This window comes from Chelonia mydas, chromosome 1, assembly GCF_015237465.2.
Source record: "Chelonia mydas isolate rCheMyd1 chromosome 1, rCheMyd1.pri.v2, whole genome shotgun sequence".
NCBI classification, from domain to species: Eukaryota; Metazoa; Chordata; order Testudines; family Cheloniidae; genus Chelonia; species Chelonia mydas.
Genome location: NC_057849.1, coordinates 297,081,196 through 297,098,745, shown reverse-complemented (window position 1 = coordinate 297,098,745; position 17,550 = coordinate 297,081,196). Strand labels below are relative to the sequence as shown.

The window sequence follows — 17,550 nt, the reverse complement described above, 5'->3', positions numbered from 1 at the left end:
AAACATGTGGCTGGCCCACGGAGTTATTTCCTGTGGCCTGCCATAGGCGCCAACCCCACGGGTAGCCAAGCCCCTCTCCTGCCCTACCCCCCATCCCGGGGCACTGCGTCCTTGCTCCTCCGCCTACCTCCCAGCGCTTTGGAATGGGGACAGGGAGGGGGAGGGAAGAGGTGGGCAGGAGCGGGGCCTCATGGAAGGGGTGGAGTGGGTGCGGGTCTGGGGCAGAGGGGGGGCTTTTGTATCATTGTATGAAAAGGTTTCAGTGATGCGGCCCTCAGGCCAATGTGCTAGGCCTCATGTGACCCTCGTGGTGATTTGAGTTTAAGATCCTGCTCCTAGATTAAACAAGGGCCCTAGTTTGCCGACCCCAGATTGGGTGCTGAGATCTCATCCAGGCACTGGACCTAGAAAAGTTCAGACTAGAAGTCCCAATGAGATTTAATTTGCAAGTATTAGGCCTAATGTTGTCCAGCACCTTTGTTGCCTGCTTTACAAGACTATAGATCAACCTTTGCTAATGTGGGTGAGTCGGCATATAGACTGAACGTGCCAGTATTTCCCCACAGCGGTACAAAGACTCTTTATGGTGGAGGACACTGCCAGAAAATGTCCTGAAGGGGATGCCTATCTCTGAGCCCATTCCTCAGATAAGGATAGACATGGATGTCTATTTCTTGATTAACCTGTGCTCTTCATCGCTCACACTTTCATGAGCATGGCATATACACCTCTACCCCGATATAATGCTGTCCTCAGGAGCCAAAAAATCTTACCGCATTATAGGTGAAACCGCGTTATATCGAACTTGCTTTGATCCACCGGAGCGTGCAGCCCCGCTCCCCCGGAACACTGCTTTACCACGTTTTATCCGAATTCATGTTATATTGGGTCGTGTTATATCGGGGTAGAGGTGTATATGCAAATTTTCCAAATAAAAATTCTACAGTCTAGGTTAGGGAACATAGTTAGAATCTTTAATTGTTCATGTTCTTTGGAAGCTTCAGCAGTCAACGCTTCACAGTATTTGGAGCAGCGTGATCCTTTCTGTGTTGCACCTGGCAGATATTAAAAAACACCAGGGCTGATTCCTCATCCCATTTCACCAAGGAAGTCACTTATAGTTAGTATCCTACCAAAGGGGTGCTATTTGTCACAAAGGAGGAGAAAAAGGGATTATTTATCAATAGCAACTTTTGTTTTCCCAATGAATTATGTCCAAAGAGAGATACTGACCTCCTCCCTCCCACTCTGTTTCAATACCCAAATCTAAACAGGACTTCTGGAAATAGAGGGGAACTAAGGGGTTGCTAGAGAGTGGAGTGCATGTACATCAGAAGTCTGTAGAGCTTGAGGAATAGTATGCACCTCTTAACTGCCAATTGCTGCTTTAAAAGATTTCACGGCTATTTGGCTAGGCACACGACTCCTACAGTGGAGTTTTGTACAGGCAATTAATTTGGATGGTTATTATTTATTATGATTTGTATTACAGTAGCACTTAGAATCTCCAGTCATAGGGACCCATTGTTCTAGTTGCTGTACAAACGTAAAAAAACAAAACAAAATACCCAGTACCTGTCCCAGAGGGCTAGCTTGTGATCTAGGATTATTGCAAGATTTTGCTTTTCAAGCGAGAGGCTTGAATATGAAATGCTAACATAGTTCAGAACATTGAATCGTGGAATTAAAATCAAGAACTACTGTATGCCATTACAAATATAGTTCTTCTGGTATTAATTATATTACTGCAAACATATTTTCCACTGGAGATACAGTGCTAATCAAGCATTGCTGAAGCTTACACTCAGTCAACTGGCACAACTCCAGCCTTAAAGTGTAATGAGACTAAGTTTCCAAGATGGATGAAAAATAGTGGATATTCAGCATATGATTCATTTAATCAGCTTTCATTACAATTGAAGTCTGCTTCTTCAAGTTTAGCCTTCAAGGAATCCAAGACCAATTGAAGAATGTTTTGAGTTGCTCTTACTTTCTGATCATAGTGCCAATATTATGGATGGTTACTTGGCAGACTTTTTATTAGGAAAATTTGCATATATGTCATGCTTATGAAAGGGTGAGAGAAAAGGTGCACAGGTTAAGCCAGAAATTGAGCCAAATGCTGTCATCCCCCTTACCTCTGCTCTGTAGGCAAGAATGGCATAAAACACTACAAAATTGCAACAGTAATGATGCAGTTCAGGGTATCAACCCTCTGGTGTGCCTCTTTCTTCAGCAATGCAGGGGCAGGGAAGAGAAAAGGGTAGGGGAGTAGTCAGTGGATCAACCATCTCCCATATCCATAGGGCTGAAACCCCTGCTAGGGAATGTGAAAGGGATCTGGCTGTAACTGCAGAATGTAGGTGTGGCAGTGGAACGGTAGCAGTGCTGCTCTGTACCAAGGGGAATTTTCCTCCACCCCACCTTCAATCTCTCTGCGATCTTTGGGTTGGTCGGGGAAGGACCTCTTTTGCCCTACAATGCCATCAAGTGCTATAAAGGCTTTCCTACATCCCGTTGTCAATGCACTTCATTTCTGATTTGCAACACCCCCGCTGTTGACTAGTATAACTGTAGCACCCCTCCTGAGCAAAGTTTGTCAATCATAGCAAGATGTGTGATGTATTTTAGTTTTTTTTAAGGTTAATTTTCTAACTGTGAGTTTAGTGCTAATGTGAAGTGGATGCATTCACTTTAGTCACTCTAGAGGACAGGTGCAGCATGGGCACTCCCTCAGTCCTGAGCTGGAGAAATCACTTCTAAGGGTGGGAAGTCAAGGCATTCTGCATGATCTTTCAATTCTTGACCCCTCTGTTGAGAGTGCCAACAAGGTGGGAACTAAGGATGATCTGATGATGGCTTTGTGATGTGGTCACAAACTTCCTATGAACAGATCTGGAGCGACTGTTTACTGTTTTTGTGGTGTCCACTAATGAGGACACTAGGATTTGAACTAGGTTGTCTTGGCACTTCCTATTTCACAGGGGTGTTGTGGGGATAAATACATGAAACTGTGAGATGCTCAAATGCTATGGTAACAGGGGCCGTATAAGTACCCAAGATATGTGAGAAAATGAGTTGCATTAATCATTCTTTCATCTAGCTCCCCTACTTTTTTAAATCTGCATCATGTTACATGATTATTCATTTCACATCCAAGCTTTTACCATGATACAAGTTACATTTTCTTCAGAAAATAGATGGTTTTCCTATAATGATGGCCAGAAAAAGAGGACAACACTAAATGAGGTATTTCTCAAAAGAACATATTAGAAAATACATAGTAAAACATAGGGTCCAATTCTGAAGCAGTTCTTTGAGCTCTTAAATAGGTGTTCCATGCACCACATGGCTCCTAGCAAATATCATAATAGATTTATTATCAGGCAGGCCAAACACAGTACCTGTGCACTGGTGCTATTAGAATGGTCACTCTCCTGTGGCATCACCACTAGAATTTAAAGATGCAGTGGAAACTTCTTGGGAGAGGAACAGTGGGGTAAATCAAGCTCAAAATATTCTTAAAAGCATAGTGTCCTCTATGAAAGATGTTTTAAGTGTTCTGTCTGTTTTGATTTTCTTTGTGTAAATAATAGTCAGTTAAGTCACTGGCTGGCATAAATCCCATCTGGTATAATCTGAAAATAAACCGTGCTGTTTAAACATTCTCAAAGTATACAAGAGCAAAGCCACATGCAGACACATAGGATCTGTAATCTTCAGGCACCTCTCAAAATGAAATTTAAATATCTCTTCTGGGACCTATTCTATATATGATCAGTTGACATCACCAATCAAAAGAGAGGACAATCCCCGCAAATAAAAGCTTACCAGGGAAATGTAATATATTAAACAAGTACTGCTTATCATCAAACGACGCAGTCTAGTTCTATTTAAATTGCATTACATGATTCTTGATGGTGGGTTAATAGTGTAAAACTATCCTCTCTTTGTTCCGTACATGCACCTATAAACCCTGGGTGCTCTTTGAAGTAGATCTTTATTTTATGATGCAGCAGTAATTTAAATGGGCTCTGCTGGCATTCAAGTCTAATTTCTTTATTCTTTTAGTATCAGATACAGTACTAATGTCTGTTGAAAAACATAATTGCTTTTGGCTTGTCCATTGCCTCTGAGCATCAAACATTGTATATGACCATTATCCAGGATCTGTGGGTTATTTTTTATTCTTATAAAAGGCCTCACACTCAGCAGGCTATGATCTTGCATGGTATTTGGAGATATGTGTTCCTATGTCCCTTTGGAGAGTGAAAAATGAAGCAACTGCCTTCTTTCACTTAGCCTCCTGGGACCTTGGGACAGACCGTAATAAGCACTGTCTATGGAAAGGCTTGTCGCAACATCAGTTCCAAGTTCTTATACATAAATTGCTGTAGACAACTATTGGGAAGAAGTTACTAAGATGAATCAAAGAATGAAGGGAATAGTAGAATCTGAAATAATATAAGCAAAAATGCAATGGAAGTTTAATTATAATTGTAAATGAATTTATGAGAATCATTGTTTGAAACTGTGCTAATTGATTTCCACTCAGTGTAAATAGTCTAGATGGGAGGATAAGGCAATTGCCCACCCAACCCCCTGCTGCAGTATAAGCAAAGGCCTAGAGCCTTCAGGTACCCTGCAGCCCTTTAATCTGAGAGCAGACGTTCTAGCTGGTTCTGCAGCTGCTCAGATCCTCTTCTGTCTCTTCCTTCTCCTCTACAATTCTCATCCTGTAAATAGCTTCTCTAACACATTCCTCATACTCGCCCCCTCTCAGCTTGTTGCCTTCCGGATGAGGTTATCTGCCTGGGAACAGAAAACACTACTGCTCCTTCGCTTGCTCCTCATGCTCTGAAATGGGTGTAGTAGGTTGGGGAGGATTCTTCTGCAGCTGTTGCTCTGAAATTCCCTCCTCTTGTCTCCAAGAGAGTCCCAGCATGGGGTGTAAGGGAACATAAGAGCTAGCAAACAGGAGCGGCTAACAGGGGAGTTTTGCGAGGGAGTTTACAGGGGGAATGTGAGGGGGCTAGATACACTTAACAGTCCTTAAACTTCTTTAAACTTAAAGCCACAAACACCCCCCGATTAAAACAAAAAACAAAAACAAAAAAAACAAAGAACAACAGAGGAATGAGCTTTAGGAGTTAAAAGATAATTCAGGCAGAAGTCCAGCAACAGAGTGGGGGCTATCCAGTTTATTGCACCCAATGCAGCATGTATGATTACCTGCCCTATAGGCAGGTGGCCTATGTGTGCATTCCATGCAAGGAGCTCCTGGCCCTCAGGGACCGTGTACGGGCTTTGAAGACCAGAGTGGCTGAACTGGAGGAGCTAAGAGAGACAGGTACATAGACGAGACTTTCCTGGACACAGTAAAATGGTCCCACCCCTAATCTGACAGCCTCTGTGCTGTTGGGGAGGGTGAAAGTCTCACGGAAGGAAAACATCCAACTGGAGCAGAGGGAAAAGATCCCATAGTTGGGACCCTCCTTCCAGATGATGATGTAGTATCCTCTCGCACTGAGGATACCTCTCCGGGTGGAGAGGGAACTCCAGGTGTTAGGAAGAGACAGATATTAGTAATGGGCTATTTGAAAATTAGAAACATAGATAGCTGGGTTTGCGATGACCAGGAGAACCGCATGGTAACTTGTCTGCCTGGTGCAAAGGTTGCGGATCTAGATAGACTTATGTGTAGTCCTGGGAAGGAGCCAGTGGTCGTGGTACATGTAGGTACCAGTGACATAGGGAAGGATAGGAGAGAGGTCCTGGAAACATGGTTTTTTTAAAGGGAAATCATGCCTCACCAATCTACTAGAATTCTTTGAGGGTGTCAACAAGCACGTGGGCAAGGGGGATCCAGTGAATATAGTATATTCAGATTTTCAGAAAGCCTTTGACAAGGCTGAACTAAAGTCTTTTAAGCATTAAGGATGTCAGAGCAGGGAGTTGCTCTTTAGACATGTAAGATCTTTCCTTTTTCTCCGTAATTAAGTTGAAAAGGCTTTGTCTAGTGTAACTTAGGAGAAGTGCAAATCTAGCTATGTTAAGCAAACAGTTTCTTTTGTTGTTAATCCATTTATCCATTTTTTAATAAATCCCATTTTAAGATTACTGTTGTATGGACAATTTCACACAGATGTTCGTAAAGGGAAGAAAACTTCATAACTTGTAAGGACAGTTGCCAAAGAGTTTCTGGAACCTGTTCCCCTTGGTCAGGCTCCGTACAGAGTGTGTACAAAGATGTCCCAGAGAGTGGTGTTGCCATTAGGGTGTGGTGGGTGAACACAAAGGGAGAGACTGAAGGACCAAGTAGGAGACGGGAGTTGGTGGAAGGTGTTGGTCACAGGCATGCCTGACAGAATGTATGTAAATAAACGTGTGAAGGAGTTGCCTATCTCACAGCTAGAGAGAAAAGGGTGAATAATAATTACAAACTTTGCCAACATTTGCACTTAATAATTGTAAATAATTTGTAAACAATTGGGGGAAGGGATAGCTCAGTGGTTTGAGCATTGGCTTGCTAAACCCAGGATTGTGAGTTCAATCCTTGAGGGGTCCATTTAGGGATCTGGGGCAAAAAAAAATAGGGGATTGTGCCTGCTTTGAGCAGGGGGTTGGACAAGATGATCTCCTGAGGTCCCTTCCAACTCTGATAGTCTATGAGTCTAATGTTTTTTCTCACTTTTTGACCAGATCTGAAGCCAGAGAGTGGCTAAAATATTCAGTAACATTCAGTAAGAAAGATTCTGAAGCCAGAAATTGTCTACGTATTTCCTCTTTATATGTCTTCCATAGCCAGTTAAGGTTCCTATCCTTCGTTGAGCACCTTTCAGGTGAACCTTTGTGATTACACTAAGCTCAGTGGAAAACTGTGACCTTAGAATATTCTCTCTCATCTACGGTCTATTATTTTTTATCTTTAGCCAACTGAAAATCCCTTGTTTAGCAGTATCTATATTTTTGCGTCCTGTTAAGTCCAATTCTTATTTGTCTTACATTTGTTTTTGCCATTTAAATGAATTCTAATCAAAATATGAATATAATACTTATTTTATATTACTATATCTGTTCTGGCTTCAGATGTTAAAAAACATTCGTGATTTATAATAATGATGTATAAGGGTTTCTTGAAAGCCTCTTTGATAAATCAGTTTTTTTAATGTGTCCTTACTGGCAGAAAAGTGACCACGTTGAGAATGAATGTTCTTACCTCTGATTTAGAATGATGTTTATTCAAGGTCATTACAATTATTGCTGAGTGGGTGCAAATTAACACAGAGGTCAGTAATTACATTACAAAATGTACATGCTAATCAAACAGAAATGCTTGTGAGGGGAATTCAAAAGAACCTTTAAAAGTAATGTGTGAGATAGAATTTTGAAAGGGCAGACTTAAAATTTGATGGCTGTTTTTATTCAGTCTTTAGCAAACACACACTTTAGCACATACATTATGTATTACTATTTCCCATTGGTTAAAATACATTTTACAGAAGTACAAGTTCATACTTAGCCTAAATGAATAAGAGATGAAATAAATTACCTGTGAAATTTTACAGAAATGGTTTAATTTACATTAATTCTAGTGGGTAAAAAGTAATAGCTCTTCTCTTAGGCCTGATCTCAAGTGAGCCGTGGCACATAGAGATGCTAGTGATGGTAGCAGTGACAAGTACTGTTGGTGCACCAACTACTAGATGCAACTACGTGGACATCTAAAACTTGGTGGGTTCCTCCCAAGAATGACATGCAAAGGGGTCACAAAAACCATCTCTATTCTCAGATTGGTAGAGATAAATTGAAGAGATGAGATGAATTAGCTTGAAGGAAGGGTACTTCAAAGAAGTGTCACATTAACTGACTTTAAATGACAGTAAATAGTATCAAGACTTAATTCTAATAATGACTGAATTATCACATTTGAAATTATGGCCTCACCAGGTTCGAACTGCCATGGCCACATATTGTTCTGGAGAAAACATCCTTTGATCATAGGAATCCTTCCCACATAGGAATTATAATTTCCTTATCTGTGCTGTGCAGATGTCTCTCTGCTTTGATCCCTTTCTTTCTGAGACTCTGGACTGGACCTCTCAGCAATTTGGTCTCTCTTATGCAGACTGGAACTGTGGATTTGAATCTGCATCAGTCCCTAAGATGACATTTCCTTCCTTGGGCTTGTCTTCACTATTGAATTAATATGAAGTATTGTATTATTGTTCCTGTTAACTTGATCCATGCCTCCAAACAAAATTCCATCGTGTGTGTGGAGGTAGTAGTAACATGAGTTGGCATGACCAGGGGTATAGGACAGACCTCAAGTGAATTTCTATTGACAGCTGTTAATTTGACCTGTTGGGTTTGTAGGGTTGTAGATAAGTACTGTAACACAACAGTCTTGGGGCACCAGTTCTCCAGTGTCTCCCATAATCATCCAAGACCTTTGTGGCCCTTTCTTGCCTGTTTCCTAACCATAAGTAAGACTAAGATTTTGTTATGGTTATTTTTAATAAAGGTCACGGACATGTACAGGCAATAAACAAAAATTCATGGAAGCCGTGACCTGTCTGTGACTTTTGCTGCTGTGACTCCATGGTTTCCCCCACCACCATGGTGGCTGGGAGCTGTGGGGTTTCCCCTTTTCTTGTGCCAGCTGGAAGCTGCAGGGGGACCCCCTCCACCCACGGAAGCTGGGAGCTGCAGGGTAACCATATTTCCCAAAGAGAAAATGGGACACCCCCAGCCGGGCACCCGAGGTGCCCCCCTCCCCACCTCTCCTCCTGAGGTTGTTGCTCATTGCTGGAACCCTGAGGAGTCTGTCACCTGTTCTTAGAACCTTGTAGGGTGCCCCCTGTTGCTTGTTGCTGCTATCGCCTGTCACTGGAACCCTACCAGGGCCCAGCTGCCTGACAGCTCCAGAGTCCTGCACCCCTGGGGCTGAAGCAGAGAATGTCACGGAGGTCTCCAGATGTCACGGAATCTGTGACTTCCATGACCTCCATGGCATAAACGTAACCTTAATCATAAGTCATCTACCACTACAAATAAGCCTTCTTGGTATTCTGTCCCCCTAGTTTCATGTGGCATCCAATATTCGTGACTGAACTCGTCTCTGGTGAATTTCCCATCCAAAGTCATCTTAGCTTAGCCTTTGAAGAATGTGCCCTAAGAAGAAGACATGCTGCCAGCTGGCCAGAGGCTGACACCAAGACACTGGTGGATTTCTGGAGTGAGGCTAACAGGGCCCAGGATTTCAGGAGCAGGAACTGTGATGCAAATCTCTGTGATGACATTTCTAACAAGCTGGCCATGCTTGGAGTCTAAAGTACAGACCGTCAGTCAGTGCCAGGAGAAAATCAAAACATGGGCTACCTGATGGCCTTTCTTAAAAGCAAACAAATGAAAACCTATATTAAGAGAACATGGAAAAATTATATTGTTTGCACAGTTAAGTATTTCCAAGTCAAAAACTGGGGAAGTCTGAGTATATCACAAAAAGATACATGATGCTAACGTGAGATTATAGAAATGTTTTTTTATATTATACTGCACATTTAAGTAGTAGTATGAGTGTATATCTTAACGTATATGCAGAAGGGTGTAGAATTCAGGTTGTATATGCAGGCTTATCTTTGCTTCCTGATTATTGCATGCTTAAGTGTGCAACTGTATCACACGCAACATAGTGTTATATGAGAAACAATTTTCAGCTAACACTTGATACATTATGGCACTTCGTATAAAGCTGAAAGTTTTAGAAAATTCTACCTGTTTTTTCTAAACTCCTTCTTTGCTCACCTATGCAAGATTTGCCTCAATTAGTCTGATAAATATTAATCTCATTTTGAGTTTTCTTCAAAGTGAATGAATGACATGAATATTTAAATACACTATACTATTAAAGTTTGATGGAAAATTCAGGTTTATTTACAAAGGTCCCCACATCATCAATAATGGGACATTCTAACTTCATCAGTGTCATTTCCCCATTTCTTCTGCTATAAAAAGAGTGTTTATTATCTTAGACTTTGTATTCAGCTGATATTTTACCCCCAGTTTTTTCATGATGGTTTGAAATAAGAATGATAGCAATAGATTCACTTTAGCTGGAACATCATGATTGATGCTATATCAGGGAGAACATGGAATCCCATAATGACTTTAATAGTGCCTATTTCTTTGTTGAATTTCTTTTCATTTTCTTAAAACAACAGGCACATTACTGACTGTGTAACCTTATCCCTTTCCCAGGTCTCCTAAAAACCCTGAACAGAAGATCATTAAACGAGTGATTGCTCTTGAAGGAGACATTGTCAAGTAAGTATTTTGAGCCTTAATCTGACTTATTATAGGAACACTGTGGCTTTTCAGTAAATTTTGAATGAGTATCCTAAATGATAACTTTCTAGTATTTTCTTGCTATATATTCTTAACAGGAATGTCAGTGTTGTACATGTCAATCTTTTTTAATGAGATAAGAAATGTTACACAAAGGTAACCTTATGAAGGTGCAAATCCTGCTCACTGTATACAGTATTTGATTCCCCCATTGCAAATTTATGCCAGGCAATTGTAAAGGAATTTTTATACGTGAACACAGTCTTTCTGGTAGGACTGATAATATTTATACAGTGGTTGGCAGGTATAAAGTTCACACACTGAGTACAGTGGTTCACACAGGTATCTATCCTCATTGCAAGGTTTTTGGGGGAATATACAGCACCCTTACAGCAAAGCACTGTATCAGGAGGGTTTATAGACGAATTGAGCTCTGAAGAGTCTGTTTCTAGGTTTTGGGATGTCCTTGGGAAATAGGTCTTTCTAGGACTAAGAGAAATTAAGGCTCAAGTTTGTGATGCCTAAAAGTGTTTGCATTTTCCACACATTTTTAAACCCTCAGTAATGATAACGCTTTGCTCTCATGCAGCACTTTTCATCGGTAGTTCTCCTAGTGCTTTGCAGAGGAAGTCAGTATCGTCCCTGCTTTGCTCAGAGATCAAAGGCTGTCATGTTCTCACTGTGTTACAACCACTTCTTTTGCATAGAGTTGGCTCTCCTTACCTAGCTGTTTGGCTCCTCTCACTGTTCTGGTTTGCTCCCCCTGCCCCAGCCAAAAGGTTACTCTTCTACTGTGTGCTGCAATTGGACACTTGGTTTTCTACCTCTAGAGTGGCCAGCATAGCTGAGACTACTAAGCTGGTTAATCAGCTATTCGTCAGTTCCCTCTTCACCGGTATCTCTTACTGCTGTTGTTGCCTACTCAGCACACCCACCTGTCTTTCCACCCTGCCCAACAACAAAAATGAAACCGAGGAAAAATAAAAAAATACAACAAAAAAGGGACTCACAAAATCCTGTTACTTATTCTTAAATCTGGTGGGCCTATTGTTTAATATGGCTCTGGAGGAGACTGGCTCTGAACAGGTTTGTCTTCACACCAGTCATGATTTTATAGACCTAAATGGAGAAAGTAAATAGGGAAGTGTTATTTACTCCTTCTCATAACACAAGAACTAGATGTCATCAAATGAAATTAATAGGCAGCAGGTTTAAAACAAACAAAAAAGTATTTCTTCACACAACACACAGTCAGCCTGTGGAACTCTTTGCTAGGAGATGTTGTACAAGCCAAGACTATATCACGGTTCAAAAAAAGAATTAAATTAATTCTTGAGGATAGGTCCATCAATGGCTATTGGCCAGGATGGACACAGGTGGTATCCCTAACCTCTGTTTGCTAGAAGCTGGAAATGGGCAACAGGGGATGGCTCGCTTGATGATTGCCTGTTCTGTTCATTCCCGCTGAAGCACTTGGCATTGGCCACTGTCAGAAGGCAAGATACTGGGCTAGATGGACCTTTGGTCTGATCCAATATGGCCGTTCATATGTTCTTATTTATTTGAACCTTAAACCCACCTGGCCATTGACACACCCACAAGGGCCACAATGACTCACAGCAGATCTATGGATATGGTAACTGTATGCATTTGCAGCTGGACAAATTCTGTGCTGGCATTAATTCTATTAACTTCAGTGAAGTTAATGCCAGCAGAGAACTTTGTTCAATATATTTAGAATTCCAGAGAGATCCTTAAGTACACTGATAGTTATTTTTGTTATTACTACAGTTAGCTCAGTGTACTGGTCTTCTAAATATATAATAGATAATAAACGGTAAATTTCCAAAGGGTGAAGCCCAACACTCCTTTGTATAGACAGTTATTGACAGAAATCTAAGTATTTGAACCTCTGTCTTCTTGAGAAGTGCAACAGGGCGCAGACTCACCCCATGGCAGCTTCTTGCTGGCTGTCTGGGAATTAGCTCTTTTTACCAGCTCCAGAGCACCCAATGCCAGTGTGTTGCCCTCATGTCCCTCCCAAACCCCAGTGCCCTTTTACCTGGGGTGCTGCCCCTCCAGGCAATATCCCACAGATCTGGGTCTCCCCTCCCCGGGGAACCCCCCACCATCTATCCCCACCTTGCCTTAGCCTATGGGCTAGTGCCAGTCACCATCTAGCCCCCTTTCACTGGGGCCAACTGCAGTCTGTATAAGCCAGTCATCAGAGGCAAGGGGGGTTTGGACCTGCTGCCTCCGCCTACCCTTGGGCTGCCCTGTTGCAACCCCAGTACCCTGTCTTAGGCCATCTGCCAGGCTTGCGAGCCTGGGGTTTTTCCAGCCTGGAGCCTCCCAGCCCTGCTTCACCTCAGGTACCCTGGTACACTCCCCAGCAGCCAGGCCCATCTCCCTCCACAGCTAGAGGAGACTCTGTGTGCTCCTGGCCCACTGCCCTCTTATAAGGGCCAGCTGGGCCCTGATTAAGCCAGCTGTGGCCTGATTGGGGCATGGCCCCCAGCTGAGGCTGCTCCTCCCAATCAGCCCCACCTTTCATTCCCTGCCACAGCCCTCTCCCCGGGCTGTTTTAAGCCTTTTAAGGCAGGAGTGGGTGACCACCCCACTACAATTAGCACCGGGTTTTCCAATAAGATCCCACTACAATTAGCATGCATAATGTGGTTACTCCTTCTGGCACCAGCATTGCCCCTCTGCAAAGCATTCACAGATGCATGAGGACTTGCAGATTTGCTTCTCATTGGAGGAGAAATCTAGACTGCCAGCCCAAAACCATTGTCCAGTTCCCAGGGAACAACTTGCTTCAAGAATTGATTCTACTTCGAGACCAATGTGGACCGCAAACCCTGATGCTGCTCATACAGCTGACTCTCCAGGGACCATTGCTTACACTCAAACCTTGCATAACAAAAAGTAACAAAATTAAGAACAACATAATATGTCTTCCCAAGTCTGAACATTTGCTTACATGCCAAAACTCTATAATACTTGGAAGGCTGTGTGAAACAACAGCACTGAGTGACGCCTTCTATAGCAATCTGTCTTCACACAATGGCTTCTTTCTGTGCCATTTGGCAATATATTTGCCAAAGTGTTGTAGTTAAAAAGGGGACGATTAACAACCAGTTTAGTGGTTCCTCATTCATTTCCATAGGAATGTTGTTAAAAATGGATAGCAAAATAAATCAATCCCAGATTATCCTACTTATTATTTTATAATATTAACATTTTACAATGGGGTTCTTGAGTACATGGGGGGGGGGAGTTCAAAAACATCTAAGGTAATTAGTCATCCAGTTCCCAGAGATACTTTTGAAAAATCCCACCCATGATGATAAATATACACAAAACTCAAATGCCTTCCAATATTGAATGTTTCTTGAACTATTTTGGTTAATTTCTGGTTAGAACCATCCTCAGAAAAATACTTACATTTTATAACTTACCTATACACATTTTGTACCATTGGAACAGATCTTTGAAAAATTTACAACTTTTCTCCTTTAACTGTTGAGCGTAGAAATACATACAGAATATAAATACAGGTTTATATAAGTGTGACAATTTTTCCCTAAAATTTGAGTTCTTTTATTGATTATTTTCGGTTATGGTATTAAAAGGAGATATGTGACTAAAACATGGAAACCAACAGGAAGTCACAGTAAATTTGGTAACCTAAGATAGGTGACAAAAACACAATCAGACATTTTCCTTTTCAGTTGATGAATTTGAAGACAAGTATTTTTCAGAAGCAACATGAAGTTAGTATTGTATCAACCCAATATACTATGTTTATGTATTCATTAATATGTTGTATCAAATTATCTGGCCAGTATGAAATTATATTATGAGTTAAACTAAACATAGATTGGAATATGCACAAAATATATTCATGAGAACTAAATTCATCCTCTGCTTAGTTCATTGAATAATTGCAATGAAAATGTTTGGAAGTCTCGAGCACTTCAGTAGCAGAAAAATTACCCTACTGTACCTAGAAAGAATTTTGCTGCTCTTCAGATTTATCTGTACTTTGAACTATGTTTTAAAGTAGTTTATAGGAGTTATGGTAGAGGTACTGTCCACAGTTGTTTAGAAAACTTGCTTTTGAAAATTAATTGGTTATACACTCTTTTGGTAGGGACAAAACTTGTTATTGTCCTAGAGGTCGAGTGTGCAAGCTGCTCCACTCCTAATTCCAGGGTTTGGAAACAGATGGTTTGTGCCCAGATGCCACACTGGCACTTTCATTGTTTCCCACACCTGTCACTTCACTGATTAATCAGAGCTGCTCCATGTGCTGAAGGACAGCTGTTCCCTCAACACATGGAACAACCCAGTGCTCCCTCTCCTTTTCTTCTGGAAATCACAGGACTGGAGTTGTGCCAGCAAAGAGTAGGCTGCGTAATGGCAGCTCCTGCCTTCTCCACTCCTCAGTCAGCCTAGGGGGTGGAGATCCCCAGGCCTTAGGGTGCATGTGCATATCAGTTGTGAAGAGACCTGTGTGTGGTGTATCAATTGTTGAGGGGGTCTTTGGGCAGTAAGTCAATTGTGGGATGTGGGGGAGGAGGCTGTGTTTGTATTAATTGTGTGTGGTGGGATGATATCAGTTGAGGAGGCTTGTGTGTGTGTGTGTGTGTGTATTGATTGTGGCTGGAGGTCTTTGTGAGGGTGTGTGGGTGGATTTATGTGGAGCTTTGGGTATGTGGAGGGTCTGTAGTGTGTGTGCAGTCTGTCAAACACGAGCAGTTTTGTAACAGGTATGTGTGAGTGTGTGTGTCGTTCTGCATGGGGTGGCCAGTATCAGTTGTAGTGAGGATCTGCATTGTGTGGGGATCTTGTCTGTATCAAGTGCTGATTGGTGAGAGCAGAAATAATGTTGGAAGACAGAATGAAATGGTTTGTATTGTGGGGAGTGCCAGAAAAAATTGGTGTTGGGTGACTGAATCAATTGGTTTGTTATTTCAGTTGTGGCGGTGATAAGAGGGGCTTTGCCAGGGAGTGGAACTAGTGGGAGATTAGCAAGCAGTGCTTCCCCGGGTGGATGATGGGCAAGGAGTTCTTAGCGAAATATGGACTGTAGCACCGCTCTCCCAAACTGAGCATCAGAGAATGATGCTAAGTCCAAAGAGTAATGCCTGGTGAAAGTGTGCACTGAATTCCACGCTGCTACTTTGGACACTTCCACCAAGGGAACGTGCCTAAGGCTCTCATGGAGTAGATTTTAAACCAGGAAGTATTGGTTTCCTAGCTAAGATGTAACAATGTTCTATACATCTCCTAATCCAGTATGAAAGTCTGGTAATGGGTTCTCCCAGGAATCTCTCCTTATATGCTCTGAATATCCTGTTAGATTTTCTAAAGGGCTTGGTCTTTTCCATGCAAAAACAGAACACTTTATTTGCATCTCGGGTACTGATGACATGCTTCCTTTGGTGAGAGTGAGAATTCTGCATTGAGATAGGTGGAAATCTACGACCACAGTAGACGTGAAGCTGAGATGGTGACTTGTCCTTGTAGACCACAGACAAAATAGAGTTACCTTGAAGTACTAAGCTCACGCACCCTCCCAGCAGACATAATCACAATTGGAAGTTCACTTTGATCAATCTCTCACAAGGAGGAATGCCCAGAGGCCCTGTAAGAAGAAAGAGGTATTTACCAGTAACTGTTGTTCTTTGAGAGTTGTCTGGGTATATTGACGCTACTCACTCACCTTCCCCTCTATGTTGGTGGTCTATAGAACATCAGGACCCTGTGATTTCAGAGAAGGAACTCAGGTGGTTGGGAGGTGCACTTTCTCATAGAGAGCAAGGCAGTTATTTCACCCTTGTGCACTCCCCAACAGACACGACTTTTCAAAGCTGTTCTGCAGTTTGACAACAGAGCTGCCATATCCCACGAATGTGAAGGTGCAGAGTGATTTTTAAGGAAGAACAGCTACTGTTAAGTCCCTCCCGTCTTTTTCCCTCTTTTTATAAGTATCAGACCCCCTGCCTAAATTTCCCGTAGTGTAATAATCTGTGGAATTGAACAAATAGGGATTCCAATTAGAGGTGAGCAAAATTTTTCTACCAGAACATTTTTTGGAGAACAATGTAGATTCAGGTCAACCAAAACATTTTATGAATTCTTGTTGAATTCACTGAATTGTTTCAGTTGAGAAATACCCTTAAAAATACCTATTGAAAAAAATCTACGCTTTTATTTACACTTTTTAAAAACAAAACATTTCAAGATTTTGATTCAAAATGACTTTGTTTTAAATTTAAAGTTTTCTTCAATTTTAGTTTTAATTTTTTTAAATGATTTAAAAGCTCAGAATTGAAACAAAACATTTAATTTTGGTGAATTGAAATATTTTGTTCAACTCAAAATGTTTTTTTTTAAATTCACCGAAAATTAAAAAAAAAATTTCAATACAATTTTTTCCTGATTGCCTGCAAATTGAAAAAATCAATTATATGCACAGCTCTAATCCCAACCTACCCTTAATGAAGGGTATCACTGCTGCATATTGTAATAATGGGGAGTGCAAGGTTTAATGTGGTTTTAGTGTTAACCTGGGAAAGGGAAATAGCAAACTCAGAACAATGCTGTGAGACATGTTACATACACAAATAGAAGTGAAGAAAAATGCTTAGCTGAGGTCTTAAATCACACTGTTATCAGATACAACAAACACAACATAATACAAATTGACATAAAAACTGGATTATGTTACCAGTGTAAAGAAATACAGCATCCTGCTTCTTTTAAATTTGATATTATCTAAAAAGCTATCTGCCTTTACAATAACTGTCATGGAACAGCAATATATCTTTATCTTGCTTGTTCTGAATAGACTATACAAAAGTATGTTGACCTATCTTTCAGAATAAGTTGTCATAAATGCTGTGTATTTCATGCCATTAACCAAAACAAGTGTAGCTAGCTTTTTATTATGTCTTGTCTTGAGTACTGTAGACAATGAAAGTAATATTTAGGCAAAGCCGTTACTTCTATGGAATAGGTTTCTTTACAGTTGTTTGTTTTTATATTAATTTGTTATGACCCCTGCTGCATAAAAAAGCTAGTTTTGCGTTCTTCATGTGTAAAAGCAGAGACTAAATATAAAATAATAGATTCATACGCTTTAAAATATACAGGGGTCAGATGTAATTTTGGCAGACCACAACAGAGGAAAGA

The 17,550-nt window shown here is 41.2% G+C and overlaps 1 protein-coding gene across 4 annotated transcripts in view; it reads left to right on the top strand.

Moving 5' to 3' along the window:
* The window catches only part of IMMP2L (inner mitochondrial membrane peptidase subunit 2), a 796,496-nt gene that overhangs the window by 561,049 nt on the left and 217,897 nt on the right, over positions 1-17,550 (top strand). For all 4 annotated transcript variants that reach the window (XM_043549521.1, XM_027833115.3, XM_043549536.1 and 1 more), the window contains one exon: positions 10,261-10,326. In XM_043549521.1, coding sequence (XP_043405456.1) covers positions 10,261-10,326 — 66 coding nt within the window. The remainder of the gene's footprint in view (positions 1-10,260; positions 10,327-17,550) is intronic.